Here is a 14,606-nt window from a genome sequence, read left to right on the forward strand (position 1 = left end):
CAGGCCACCAAGGAGTGGGCCCTGCCTGCCGCGCGGCCACACCCCCTGCCTGGTGCCCTTCCCTGGGCCGGCAGCTCAGCCTCTTCAGGATGGAGTGAAGCAGGCCAATTCCTGGGGACAGGGCCTAAATGGATTTTCCAAGCCTTAAACAGGACGCATCTGTGGCAAACCCGGCCGTCAGGGAGCAGGGAGGCTGACAGGTCCCGGGGACTGCCTAGAAGCTGGCAGGGCCTCACGGTGGGGCAACAGCTCCTTGTCGAGGAAGCTGACATCCCGGGACCACAGAGGGGACCCAGCCAGGCCAGGGGGGAGTCGGTGGCATTCCCCGAACCTCAGTCTTGTCTGGTGGCTGCTTCTCCTGGGGGCCACTGCAGCCACTGGCACTGCCACTGCCTGGCTTGGAAGGTGACCATCGACTGGGGCTTCCTCAGTGGGAACGAGAGCAGACTCCTCAGCCCGGGCCCCTCTGTGTGGTCTCCTCAGACCCGATCACTCACCACAGGCCTGGCGTGCAGGCAGCTGGTCCCAGCCAGGGTGGGGTGGGGGAACTGTCACTTGGCCGGGAGGTGTCCCCACCTCCCTGCTTCCCCACCCCAGCCACAGGGCAGGGGGAGCAGTGTGGTCACCCTCCCACAGGCCTGATGCCTGTACCCAGTAGGAGAGATGACAGCAGCTGCGGGGGTCCCTACGGTGACCTGGGCCCACCCTGGACGGACAGGATGGGACAGCCTGGTGTCAGGCAGGCCCTGGTCCTCAGGCTCTCTCAAGGCCCTGGAACCTCCCTGGCTCTCCTGGCTCCAGGCAGGCACTGTCGAGGGGAGCTGGGGGGGCCCTGGGCCTGGGCCTCCCCAAGGTCCCATTCCAGCAGAGGCTCCAAGGGGGCCCCACCAGAACCCACCACTCCAGCACCAACGTTTGACAAAACCCCAGAGAACGGCCACTCGCAGCTCATCTGAGACACTTTTATTGCTAGAATCGGGTCTTAAGTTCTATCCCGCGGTGAGGAAATGCATCATTGTAAAAATAATTGTCGCGTGGACTAAGATCACGGTCACGATGGACGAAGACGTGCACAGATCCCACAGAGATCAGAACGTCTGCTGACCACCAACTTTACAAGTAAAATCGGGCTCCACCCAGGAGTGACCTCAGCATACTGGTGAGAGATGGACCAACGCTGCCACCCGGCTGAGACAGGCCCGGCCGCATGGCAAGGAGCGCCGATCCCCACCGCGTGGGTGGGAACTCCTTGAACGTCTTATGGTCCCAGGAACCACGGTGGCGCGGAGGGTCAGACCAGAGCATGCGCACAGGGGCGCACGGCGGTGACACCACCCAGTACGAGGGCCCGGGAACGTCGCCTTCACAACAGGACAGGAACTGGAGTCAACTTCTAAAGTGCTCCGCGGCTTCTCAGGACAAAACGCAAAACACTGATTCTAGACATGGCACAGGGGAGCTGAGGGGGTCACAGGACGAGGGAGGTGGCTTCTTGCTCCTCTCTGAGGCTGCAGGCCCCGTGGGCAGTCAACGGGGTGGGGGAGGGGGGCGAGAGGTGCTCGGGAGAGGTTCCCGACAGCTGCTTTCAGTTCCCTGTCACCGACTGGCTGTCACCTCAACCCCGTAGTGCCCCTGCTCCTGGTCAGCACAAGAGCCAGTCCTCCTACCAACGCTTAGGGAGATGCTGGGTTCGGGCCCCGGGGGGGCAGCAGAGAAAGGCTGGAATGTTCTCGCTTCCCCACCCCAGCACCCAGGCTTGAGTGGGGCCAGAGCTGGAATGTGGATCTGAAGCAGCTGCCACCTCTGGACTGCTCCTGGACATCCAACCCCACTGCCAACATCTACAGCCACGCGGCCTTCACCCCCGGCCAGGGGAAGTTGACTATATGCTATGACAGCTCGCTGGACCTGAGGCGCCCGTGAGGTGGCCCTCTGCCCACTCAAGGCCCCCAGGCCATGGAGGACCCCTCCTGCGTTTCACCCTCATCCGCCTGGACATATGGCCCCACTCCTCTGCTTCATGTCGCACCAGCCTCTGCCCATCAGTGAGGGACACCTGCCCTGGGGGCTTCCTCCCGGCAGCCCCATGAACGCCAGCCCATCTCTCCAGGGCTGAGGACCCTCTGCTGGGGCTGGGACCCTCGTGATTTGACCTCCTGGACAGGCCGAGCCCTGGAGAACGGCTGGTGCCCTCGAGAAAGCACCGAGTTTGACAACGGCAGGTTTTAAAAACCTGCCAAGTTAAAGTGAGTTGTGGTCAGCCCCTTTCAGGAGGCGCTTCCAAACCCACAGAACCCGCCTAGAGTGCGCCATCGGCCATCCTCTCCAGCCGCCCTGCCCCGTGGCCCTGTCCCGGCCTAGAGGTTCCCCGCGCACCCGCACAGTCTCTGCTTTGGAAGTTGATTCTGCCGACAGACACAGCGACACCCCCGGCCCCTTGGGTGCTCTCATGACACGCTCCAGCGTCTCCTCGTGGCCGTGGAGCCCAGCCAGCACCTCCTCAGACCAGGATCTGGCTTGTCACGAGTCTTCTTGCGGAACCACCACCGTTTGTCACTACCTTGGGAAAACAGCTGGGAGTCGACCTCTCCCTACTCAAATAGGGGGTATGACGTAAAACCGTTCCTGGGCTTAGCTCTGGTCAACCTTCGATTAAAAACTTGCCTTTCTGTATTAAAAAAACAGGTTTAGAAAAGTACCCAGGCACCAGTGCTAAACCTACGGAAAGAGCCTTGAGACCCCAGGCTGCTGCTGGCCCTGCCCTGCCCCCAGCCGGGCGGTGGGTGGCGGTGGCTTGCTCAGGATCGGGAGGGGGACAGCTGGGTGGTGCCCCAGAGAGCGCGGAGGGTGGGCAGGACAGGGAGGGGCCTGCACCTTGAGCCACAGCCCCCTAGAAGAAGATGACATCTTCCTTGCTGGCTTCTTCCTTGTCGAGTGGTGTGGTGGGCAGTGGCGACGGGGACGGGGGCACGGATGCCCCCCCGGCCTTGAAGGAGAAGCACTCGGTGGGGGCATCCGATGGGGCCGGGCTTGGGGTCAGGAAGCCGGGGTCTGCAGAGAGAGGGGGTTGTGGTGGTCAGCAGCTGCTGGGCACTGGGCGTGCGGCCTGCTTCCCCAGGGGGCTGGGCTCACCTGGGGAGGGCACAGGGCTGTGGCTGCTGAGGACGGGACTGAGTGAGCGGCGGCTCCGAGACGCGCTCTCGTCCTTGCCCATGAGCTTGTTGAGAAGCGGCTGCTGCTTGAGGTCGAACGAGCCTGAAGAGGGAGAAGGGCGCAGCGTGGGGCGCTCGGCCTCGCTCCAGGCACACAAGCGGCCGCACACCTCAGCCAGGGGCCTCCCCAACTCCTTGGTCCTTCCCACAGGCAGCCGGGAAAGGCCCCCAGCACCCCTTCTCAGGGACAGACCCCACTCGGGTATTGAGCCACAAATGCAAAAACAGCAGCTCCTACCCGACCACAGAGGGCCCCAGAGTAATTTGGCCTCTGGACGGGGGCTGAGACCCCAGAGCCCCAGAGGTCCTGGGACACAGGCCCTGCTCCTCAGGAACGCCCCTGGGAGGGCCCCCCGCCGGGGCCTGCAGGCTCGCAGGGCCTGAGGGAGCCCCGGGGTTTTGTGTACTGGGGGCCGCTTGCTGCAGGGGGCTCCGGGGCGAGGATCTGTGTCCCTGCCGTGGAACCAAGACATGGGGTAGAGTCCCCGGCACCAGGACCTGCCCCTGGCAGGGGCTCGGTGGGGAGGGTTAGCCTCGGTCACCACACTGTCCCTAACTGACCAGGGCTCTTGGACTTCTTATCTCTCGTGACCACATCCGAAAAGGTCTCCAAGGCCCCTTCTTTCTGAATCGCCAAGACGCTACCTTGCCCGCGGCCCAGCGTGAGGACCGAGGTGGGTCTGTCAGGTCAGTTTTGTTTCTTGCGATGAAAGACCTCTGTTTGTTGGCGGAGTTATGGGGGGCGTGGCCTCAGCCACATAGCCAGCCGTGCCTTCTGGTTTCCTCCTGGCCCCCCATAGGAGGATGGCCCTGGGGTCCCATTTTTCTGTGCCCGCAAGGAGCCGCTTTGGTTTCACAAATAGCCCACAACTGGACCCCCCCAATCTGAGAAGAGGGGTCGGGCAGGCAGCAGAGGTCACCCATCTCCTGTATTATGCGGAGAGGATAGGGGGAGGCCTGGCTCCAACCGGCCCGCCCAGCGAGCCAAGTCCAGGGCCCTGTCCCGCCCCCTCTTGGCCCCACCCTGCCCGCCCTTGGCCCCGCCCCCTCCCGGACCCCGCCCCGCCCCCTCATGGCACCGCCCCGCGCGCCTGGCTCACCTGAGCTCTCCCAGCGCTGGGAGCCCCTGCTCTTGCCGCCCTTGTCCTTGCTGCCCTTGGTGGAGGCGGCCAGCTTGGTGGGGATCTGCTGCTGCACGGCCGTCTGCCTCTGGATCTGGTTGGTGGCGCTGAGCAGCTGGATGGGCACGTCGCTCTTGGCCGGGCGGCTCTCGGTCGGGGCGCTGTCCCGGCGGGCCACCTCCGAGCGCTCGGGGTACTCGGGGCCGCCCGACAGCAGCACGCTCACCCGGGGCCCTGGCGCTTTGGACAGGCCCGCGGGCCCTTCCAGCCCTTCCCCGTCGAAGCTGGCAGAGTGGCTTGGCGGCTGGGCCTGCAAGAGAGACAAAAGACACATCCCAACGCCTTTGTTCCTGCTGCCAGCCCCCCGGGGAGCCTAGACAAGGAGCCGCCCCCTTCAGATTTGCACAGCGCCCAGCCAGGCTCGCTGCCCTGCGCCCGGTTCAAGGCCTGCCAGAGCCGCCATTCATCGCCTGGCCCCCAAACACAGACATACGTGCTTGCACAGCCCCACACATGTGCACACCCACGGGCACACTCTCACATGCCCACATTCTCATACATGTTTACACGAATATTGACATTCATATGCACACAACTCACACACACACGTCCATGCACATACACACACACACCAGCACGCTCACACTCCTACACTAGTATGCTCACACTAGCCCACTCACACTCGCGTACGCTAGCACACACACGTTCATGCAATGCACTCATACACTACTGCACTCACACACATCCATGCATGTAACATACTCACACTTGCCCTTACATTAGCACACTCACGTCCATGCAATACGCACGCACTAGCCCCTCACACTTGCACATCCACGCATGTAACACACGCTTGCTCTTACACCAGCACGCTCACACTCATCCACACACATACAGGTGCACTCACACGGGCAAGCTCACATGTCCATGCAGTACACACGCACACACCCTAGCACGCTCACACTCTTGCTCTAGCCCACTCACACTCACTCTTGCACGCGCGCACTCACCTCTGCCAGCACTTCGGGCGGCAGCGCCCCGGGCACAGTGTGCTGCTTCTTGAGCCTCCGCAGCAGCTCCAGGCGCTCGCGCTCGCGCTCCACGGCGCGCTGGGCCTCACGCAGCCGCTCCAGGTCCTGCTGGTAGGCCTGCCGCTGGCGCTCCAGCTCGGCGCGCTCCTGGCCCAGCCGCTCCTGCAGCCTCTGCGCCTCGCCCTCGCGCTGCTGCAGCCGGGCCGAGGCCAGGTCCAGCTCCTGCCGCTGGCGCTCCCGCTGGCGCTCCCAGCGCTGCTGCTCCAGCCGCAGCTGGCCCTGCAGCTTCTGCACGCCCACCAGCTCCTCCCGCTGCTTCTCGAAGTTGCGCTGCCTCTCCTGCTCCAGCAGCAGGTTCCCGCGTGTCGACTGCAGCCGCAACTGCTTCTCGCGCTCCTGGATGGTGGCCCTCTGCATCTCCACGTAGCTGTCCTGCTGGGCGATGACCGCCTGCGGGGAGGGACCGGTGAGGGCCGGGCTCCAGGCCGATTTCAGGAAGAGTGTGCCCTTCCCCAGGAAAAAGGCAGGTGCAGTGTGTCACTCTCTCCCAGAAGCCCCTGTACCTGGAGGCTGAGGAGCAGCTGGGACAGCGTCTGGATCCGCTGGACAAGCTGTGGAGACAGGGAGAGAGATGCTGGCTCTGCACCGAGCTGTATGAGTGTGCACACCGGCCCCGGGGAGATGCAGGAGCTAGGCACCTACCTCCAACTCCAGGACGGTGGGCACACGGGGGCTGGACTCTGGGCCTGGGGCCTCCACCTGCAGAGACAGCAGCACGAGGAGCTTCTCAGGGCCAATCCAACTCGAGCTGGACCCGCTTATTATTGACAAGAATGGGGCACAGGTGGCCCCAGCGAGGTGGGAGGGCGGCTGTCATGGGCCCACGCTGTGGGAGGCTTGGTTAGATCAGCCTGTCCAGAGCGCTCAGAGGTGAAGCTTGTGTGCCGGCCGGGGGGAGCCCAGGCCTCACAGCTGGCCAGAGGCAGCCTGCCTGAGACTCTGAGACCGCAGGCTGGCCCTGCTTCAGCGTCCGTGGGCGTGAAGACACCTGTGCGGACTGAAAGCTCGTGGTCCCCATACGGTTTTTCTCACCTGTTGAGGGGGCCATGGCTACTGCCCTGAGCCCGCCCGCTTCCCTGCCTCCCGCCATTCCCGGGGCCGGGAGACGGCCCGCACATTCACTGGGGCTGAGGTGTTACTATTATTCACTGAGAAGCAGAGCGGCACGTGTGGCTGTTCGCTATGAAGATGGCGACACCAGGCAAGCCAAACACAGGCTGTGCGCACCCGTGGACAATGATGAAAAGGACGCGCGCCACCTGTGTACCGAACTGAGCAACACCCCATGGAAGCAACGTACCGCCTGCGGGGCTTCCTCGGAGGCCCCCGGGGTGTCGCCGAGCTTCGAGTCCGGGTTGCTTGCAGGGCCCTGCCAGTCTTGGAGGCTGGGGTCATTGCTGCAGACTTTCTTCCTAAAACTGCCACCTGAAAACCCCACACCAGGTGTGTTAGGATGCTGTGGGTCCCGTGGGAGTCTGGAACCCGCGCCCCAGCCAGGGTAGGACATCGTGGCCAGGGTCCTGCCCTCGGACCTGTGCCGAAATGGCAGCATTTGTGGCACAGAGACCGGTGGGAACAGGAGGGCTGGTCTGGGTGCTGCTGTTAGGACACGACTGACAACACCTGGAAGGTTCCAGAACCCCAATCATGGAGAGTTTATAGACAGTTGAGGGGCAGCAGTAGCAGAGATGCCAAACAGCAAACGCCTGGGCTTTGCCAAGGATGCTGTGGGAAGGGAATGTTCCAGAAACTGCACAGCCTCCTGCGGCTGAAGACCTTCCCTGGGGCCCCGAGAAGCCCCAGCCCCAGGGTGACAAGTGCCACCACTCACTCTTGCCGGGGCTGCTCGTGCTGTCATAGCCCCCAAAGGTCTCTGCCCTGCGGGGCAGGGCCGTGGAGCTGCCTCCGTCTTCCGCCTGGCCGTTGGTGCTGCCCAGCTGCCTGCAGATCAGGCTCTGGATGTCCTCGACTGTGGAAGGAGACGAGAGGAGCTGAGTTCCCCTGTGGAACCAGGCTGTGGGCATCAGAGTGCAGGGGGCCGCGGGGACGTGGGGCCGAGGAGCTCACAGGGAGTTTGTCACCCCCTCTCCATCGCTGGATGCGATTCTGTGCACCCCAACTTTAGGTACTGCCACTGGGATGTGCCAGTCGGTGTCTAAAGGAGAGGCCGGGACACGGGGCAGCCACGTGGGAGAGGCGCTCCGGGGGCCTGGGCATCCTGGGTCAGGGATGCTCTAGGCCTACGAGGGAACTCGATGTGGCCACTGCTTTTGTGACAACGGTTACACAAAAGGTCAGGGGCCGGACTGGCCACACAAAGTAGTCCAGGACAAGCAAGCTTTAGCCAGGTGAGGGGGTGGGGAGAACATTCCAGACCAAGGTACAGGATACGAGAGGGTCCTCAGGGGGCCAAGAATAACAGCCTCTGGAGAAATGGGAGGAAGGAGAAGGCCGGCACGGCCGGAGGGACCAAGACTGAACAGGAGCAGAGTCTACGCAGGACCCCACTCTGGTCTCTGTTCTCCTCACTCTGAAGGAAAGTTCTGGAGGGCAGGGGCTGTGTCTGTCTTTTTGCTCTTGAAAGAGCAGACTGAATAAGCACTGGCCGCCTTGCCTACCACGTGCCCTGGCCAGCGTGGGCTCAGCAGCTCGTTGGAAGCTGCCAGGGGCTCCAGCAAGGACCCTGACTGCTCCGCGAAGCCAGCCGGTGGCAGGGCGCACGCGGAGAGGGCAGGCTGCTTAGGGGCCAGCGCCCTCCGGTGGCTGCTGCTGCTCAGAAGCCTCTTCCTGCTAGACGTGGGGTTCCGGGCCCAGGAGCCCTCTGAAATGACCCACCACATGGGCACGTGTGCGTTTTCTGAGGATATCATCAGTGACCCACTTATCAGAAACAGGAGGGACCTCTTGAGTGTGGGGACCTCATCTCAGTCAACTTCAGATCCCCAGGGCCCAGCACGGTGCGTCACACGTAGCAGGCACCCAGGAGTGTCTGCTGGCCGTGAGAGAAGGTGTTTTAAGCCTGCACCTGATGGTGTCTAAGGACCTTCTGGCTCTAGCAGGTGCTGGTGGGGTCAGCGCTGCTCCCGGGCACACGGCTGCCCAGCAGAGCTCTGCGGCTACTTACTCTCGCTCACGGCCGACTTGAGAATCAGCTCCCCCTGCAGGTTCTCGGCGGGGTCCCCTCCTCGGAAGAGGAGTCGCGAGTGGGCCAAGTCGTCGAGTCCACTCAGCTCGGCCATCTCCAGGTAGATCTGCCGCTTCTCGCTGAGGCTCTGCACAATCTGCTGGTCCTTCTGGTTCAGTCGCTCTGCAAAGTGACGTGGAGGTGGTGGCCTGCCTTCTCTGGGACGGCTTCCCCAGGAGCCGTGGAAAGGTGCCTCGCAGGGGACCCTCCCTGCCCCACACCCTATCCCGAGGGCGTGGCCCCGTCTTCTGCTCACTGCCCCAGTTGGAAAAAGCAAACACAGCGGGGTGTGTGTGAGGACCATGACAGGCTGATTTATTAGTTTGGGACAAACTGAGAGCCTGATAAAACATCTCAAAATCTTCCTCCACGCATTTGGGTCAAAGTTTTCTTCCTTTAAATCCTTCTTACAAGTCTCCAGCTTTTGTACCATTTTTTTGCTACTGTGACCGCAACTTAATTTATTAGACTTTCTCATTGGTAGTTGCCACTATATATACATCACATTCACCTAAATTATTGAGCTCTTACTAGTTCCAATCATTTCCCAGTTGACTCTACTGGACTTTACAGGCAAATAATCATGTCACATGTAAAAAATCATTCTGTCACCTCCTTTCCTATCAGGATATCTTACTTCTGTTTCCTGCCTCATTACCCTCCCCACAAAGAGATAAAGTATATACTACCTAATTTTATGTAGTTCTTGCTTAGATGTTACCTAAGTTAAAAATAAATATTGCAGTGAGTGAGAGGGAAAAAGGGAAGTTGATTGAGACCACAAAGCAGTAGGCCTCGTTCTTGGCAATGACCTCACTGAAATCTTACAGGAATCTGTTAAAACTGGGGAGGGCACTGCATAAGCACAATGTGGTCCATCCATGCAAAGGAGCGGTGTTCAGCGTAAAAAGGAAGGGGATTCTGACACACGCTACAGCATGAATGAACCTTGAAAACATCATGCTCAGTGAAATAAGCCCGACACAGAAGGACAAATATTGCATGACTCCATTGATACGAAGCATCTAGAACAGGCAAACTCATAGAGACAGACAGGAGATTAGAGGTTACCAGGGGCTACGGGGAGGAAGGAACGGGAATGACTGCTAAGGGGGACGGGGTTTCTTCTTCTTCTTTTTTTTTTTTGGTGAGGAAGACTGGCCCTGAGCTAACATCTGTTGCCAATCTTGCTCTTTTTGCTTGAGGAAGATTGTCCCTGAGCTAACATCTGTGCCAACCTTCCTCTATTTTATATGTGGACGCTGCCACAGCATGGCTTGATGAGCAGTGTGTAGGTCCGCACCCAGGATCTGAACCTCTGAACCCCAGCGTGCTGAAGCAGAGTGCACAAACTTAACCACGATGCCACCCAGGCTGGCCCCTGAGGTTTCTTTTTGGAGTGATGAAAACGGCCTAAAGTTGACTGTGGTGACAGCTGCACCACCTTGTGACATATACTAAAAGCCACTGCAGGGTACACTTAAATGCATAAACTGTATGGTATGTGAATTATATCTGAAGAATGTAGTTAAAAAAAATTAAAACAGGGTGGGGGGAGCTGATGGCCCTGGTCACAAAGCCAGGGCTGGTCTGGATGTGCCTGGCTCTAGGAGGAGGCTGCAGGAGCCCAGTGCTACTGCAGTAGGGCTCCTGTGGAGTTCTTTTGTAAGTGACCTGGGACACCCACGGCAAGCTCCTCTCTGAACGAGGACCGAGGGAGGGGGCAGCGTGTGAGGCAAAACAATCATGTGTGGAAGGGGCTCAGGGGTCCTGAGCGCCCCCTCTTTCCCACACGCCCTCCGGAAGATCACTACCCAATGACAAAGCCGTGTCGCAAACGGCCAGCAAGACACAGACAGTCCAACCAAAACTTGTGCTTGCTTGGGCGGTGACTCGCTCCATGGCCAATCCCGAGGGGCCAGAACAGAAATGCCGCTGGTGGGCCCAGGGCCTGCTGCCGAAGGAGGGCGCTGCCGGGCCACGTCACCACATGGGGACATGTCTGTGGACTCCCTCTTACCTTGGAAGTCCCTCAGCCTCATAGCTCGGGCCTCCATCATCTTTCTCTCCTCTTCGGCCTCGCTGAAGGGCCCCTCCTCCTCGTCCGGACAGCTGCAGGGAGAGGGGACAGATGGACGAGCATGCCTCGTGGGCTGGCTGGCTTCTGAAACGGGCACTGAGGCTCGTCCGCAGAAGTGGCCGCTAAGCGTGTCTCTGAGTTTGTGAGCGATTTAGCTTGTTAATGGTGTGAGGAAAAAAAAGGGGGAGAAAAGATAGCCGTGGCTTTTATCCAGTCTCAAAGTGTTGGGACGTAACTGGGCACAAGTTTTAAACGCCTGGCCATGACGAGGTGGAGAAGACTGGGGCCAGCTCCTTTCCTGGGGACCTGCCAGGTGCGGGAGGCTGCAAGCCCGTCAGAGCCGAAGCTGAGCATCAAGGGAGCTCTGAGCAGGCTAAGGCTTCGGGAAGCTTCCAGGCATCAAGAGAGGGAGAGCTGGCTGGCTGGACATGGGGAGTGGGCCACTTCCCCTGTTTACTGTGGGGACCAGCAGCCAGGCATTGCATAGGGGCACAAGGCTGGGGTCCTGAGGGGTCCCTGGGCCCGAGGAGGAAGGACAGGATGTCATGACCTACTCCAACAGGTCTGGCCGCAGACTGGGGGCGGGGGAGAGCCCAGCATGTCAGGTGAGTGTCCCAGCAATATGGAGGGTTAGAGCTGCCTGGCCCCAAATCCTCCGGCCAGAAACTTCTGGGCCTTTCTAGGCATTGTGGAAGGAGCCAGAATGGTGCCTCTGTCCCTTTTAGGTGGGGAGATGGAGACAGCCACAGGTGGAATGAGGAAGACGAAAACAGGTCTCCTGTCTGCCCGTGACCTCTGGCCCTCTCTGGCACTTCAAGGTCACAGCTGATTTGCCAGCCGTCAAAGCCAAGGGCAGAGCCGTCGGCGGAGGAAACACAGAGGAGTCCCGTCTCACCTCTCCACAGCCCTTCGGATGTGGGCCATCCAGGCGTTCCTCTCCTCCTTGGAGCTGGTGTAAATCTCGTACATCTCGGGCCCTCGCAGGGAGGCGCTGATCAGAAACATGGCCTTCTCCTCGTTGGCCACCTCCCTCACAATGAGTTTTTGTAGCGAGATGACGGGGCGCTTCGAGTCCTGCATGGGCGGAAGGTGGTGGTGGGGTCACCTTTTACCCTACGGAACCAGACAGCCGCGGAATTGCCACTCCGAGGGGAGGGGGGCGAGGAGGAAAGCCACGTACCCCACTTATTATCAAACAATTAAAGGCAGAAATATTTTGCCATCTGGGGAAAAAAGACACTATGGCAACAATATCCTTGTATCTTTTTAAAGTGTCTGTTTAACATGCTTAAAAAATCTGTTTTAGGGGCCGGCCCAGTGGCACAGTGGTTAAGTTTGCACGTCCTGCTTTGGAGGCCCGGGGTTCACCGGTTCGCGTCCCAGGTGTGGACATGGCACCACTTAGCAAGCCACACTGTGGCAGGTGTCCTACACATAAAGTAGAGGAAGATGGGCACGGACGTTAGCTCAGGGCCAGTCTTCCTCAGCAAAAAGAGGAGGATTGGTGACAGATGTTAGCTCAGGGCCAGTCTGCCTCAAAAAAAAAGTGTTTTGTAATCAGTCACTCGTGGTCTCTGTGCAAAACTCAAAGGATACAAACTAGGTAGTATAAACGACAAATAAACCTTCCTCCGATCCTGGGCCCCAAAGACGCAGAGCCAACCAGTATGCCCAGTCTGCTGTGTATCCCACAAGAGCTTATGCTCCGATAGGGCAGTAAAATGCACATTTTTCACTGGTGGTTATGGGCTGATTTGTGTCCCCCCTAATCTGTATGTTGAAACTCTAACCAGTCGCACCTCAGAATGTGAGTGTATCCGGAGAGGGGGCCTTTAAAGAGGTGATTAAGGTAAAATGAGGTCATTAGGGTGGGCCCTAATCCAGTGTGACTCGTGTCCCTATGAGACTAGGACAGAGACACACCCAGAAGGGGGACCATGTGAGGAAACAGGGAGGAGACAGCTGTCTACACCCTGAGGAGAGAGGCCTCAGGAGAAACCGACCCTGCCAATGGCAGGCTTGGCTCCCATGACAAGGCTGTGCTGGGACCAGCATGCTGTGGGGTCAACAGGGACACAGCTCACAGAGCAGTGGCTGCTTGAGTTCGGGTCCTAATAATGAGCCAGTCGGAAGGAGGGAAGGTGGGGTTCCCCTGGCAAGGATGCGGGGGCCCCTGAGAATCCGAGCGCTGGGAGAGGAAGAGCCACGGAAACGGAGGGCATGTGAGCACGAGCCCCTGAGACCTTGTCAGGCAACGAGACAGGACCCCATTCTTGGAAAATTCTACCCCTGCCTTGCTGGAACCTTCCGGCCCCTGGGAGGGCCCAGGACAATGGGGTGATTTAGGGATGTGCTTTTCTGGCCACCTGGCTCTGTGCTCCTCCCCTGTCCTGTCACTGAGGTAGCCCCCCGGCCGCCCCCTCCACTCGGCCGCCTTCTGCGAGGGCCGCTGCAGAGCCACACTTTGTGTGAAGACAGGATACACACCACAGACGCAAAGACGTATTTCTGATCCTTCTCTTGTAGCAGCAGAAGCACGTCAGTCAACAGGACGGCCAGGACATCTAAAGAGAGAGCACAGAAGGAAATGTCATAGAGGGCGACACGGCCATGTGGTCCTGCCGGGCAGACATGGACCCCAAGGTGGCTTCCGCGCCATGGGAAGGAGCCCCGGTCACTGTCAGCTGGGCGTCACGACGAGTCTGCAGGAGCCTGAGGGTTTCCTTCCACTTCACCCTTCCCGTGGCCGGAGTCTCGTCTTAAAGGTCCCTTCGGCACCTCCCGCTCCGCTGCCAGGCCCCTGGGCCCCGACCCTCCCCTGTTGTCACTGCGCCTGCTGGGTCTAGTCATTGACATTCTCTCGCTGTGATTTCTCAAACGTGAACTCACCCCTCTGTGCTCCCCACTCCCAGGTCACCCGGGACCTGAGCCACCGGAAGCTGGCACCCTGCCTCCGACTGAGGCGACACACTCCTGTGCCCTCGTGCCCCTGAGCTTCCTGGTGGCAGCAGGCGGATGCCTGGACCCTGTAGGAACATCTCCAGGCCACCTGCATGGCAGAACTTTTGCAGGTGCAGATCCTGAACCGCATATCCCAGAGGAGCACTCGTGTCGCAACAACCTTCTTGGCAGCTTCTTCGGACACCCCTGTGTCAACCGGACAGGCCACCTTTGTGTAATGCCCTCTCATGGCGGCCTGCTGGCTTCCTCTAGAGCACTGACTGTGCTTTTCACTATTTTTCTGTGTGCTTGTTTCCCTCTCTCTGTCCGCTGACTGCAGCCCGAGGGTAGGGGCCTCCCACCACCCTCCTCCGGGCCCAGCACACGGAGGATGCTAAACTGCGTCTGCCGGATGCTCGCCGCTCTAATGACTAACAAACGCATCCTGTCATTGGGCTACCTCAAGCAGTCCCCTCAAGGTCTTTAAAGACTCTGATGCCTCTGGACAGGTTAGGATTTTTCCAGAGCTCATGAAATGGACAGGAAGCGTGGATCTGGGAAGCGGGGATTGGAGGACACCTGAGCAGTGAGTGGGATGCTTGGGGACACGGAGGTAGCAGTCCAGGTGGTGTTTTCTACCCACACTGGGGGCTTCAGCAGTTGGCCCACTACTGCCTGCTTAGAACCCTGGGAGCTCAGCCAAATCTGGGGTGTCATGATGCCTTGGGTTTCTGTTCAGAAGTCAATGACTCAGTGTGCCCTCTTCATCTAGCAGCTTTCCTGGTGTGTTCTACCCCATCTCAAAGATCGAGACAGAGGGTGCTGGGGCCACTACCTCATTCTTGTACGCTCCTGGCTGCCTGTGATCAGGCTGACTCCAGCATGTCACCTCCCTTCAGCCACGAAGCAGCCAGGCTGCAGCAGCTCTGCGTCAGTGGGCAGCCACCAATCCAAGAGGTACTCACCCCTCCAAGATGG

The 14,606-nt window shown here is 59.8% G+C and overlaps 1 protein-coding gene across 4 annotated transcripts in view; it reads right to left on the reverse strand.

Annotated features, from left to right (window-relative positions):
• Window positions 1-948: 948 nt before the first annotated feature.
• ARHGEF18 (Rho/Rac guanine nucleotide exchange factor 18) overlaps window positions 949-14,606 on the reverse strand; it is an 88,276-nt gene continuing 74,618 nt past the window's right edge. For all 4 annotated transcript variants that reach the window (XM_046685316.1, XM_046685315.1, XM_046685317.1 and 1 more), the window contains 12 exons: window positions 13,176-13,252; window positions 11,584-11,762; window positions 10,629-10,720; window positions 8,549-8,731; window positions 7,256-7,393; window positions 6,725-6,849; window positions 6,067-6,123; window positions 5,928-5,975; window positions 5,344-5,814; window positions 4,313-4,643; window positions 3,133-3,255; window positions 949-3,051 (listed from right to left, as the gene is read on the reverse strand). In XM_046685316.1, coding sequence (XP_046541272.1) covers window positions 2,891-3,051; window positions 3,133-3,255; window positions 4,313-4,643; window positions 5,344-5,814; window positions 5,928-5,975; window positions 6,067-6,123; window positions 6,725-6,849; window positions 7,256-7,393; window positions 8,549-8,731; window positions 10,629-10,720; window positions 11,584-11,762; window positions 13,176-13,252 — 1,985 coding nt within the window. In that variant the 3' untranslated portion in view covers window positions 949-2,890. The remainder of the gene's footprint in view (window positions 3,052-3,132; window positions 3,256-4,312; window positions 4,644-5,343; window positions 5,815-5,927; window positions 5,976-6,066; window positions 6,124-6,724; window positions 6,850-7,255; window positions 7,394-8,548; window positions 8,732-10,628; window positions 10,721-11,583; window positions 11,763-13,175; window positions 13,253-14,606) is intronic.

The sequence above is a fragment of the Equus quagga genome, chromosome 14, assembly GCF_021613505.1.
Source record: "Equus quagga isolate Etosha38 chromosome 14, UCLA_HA_Equagga_1.0, whole genome shotgun sequence".
NCBI lineage: Eukaryota > Metazoa > Chordata > Mammalia > Perissodactyla > Equidae > Equus > Equus quagga.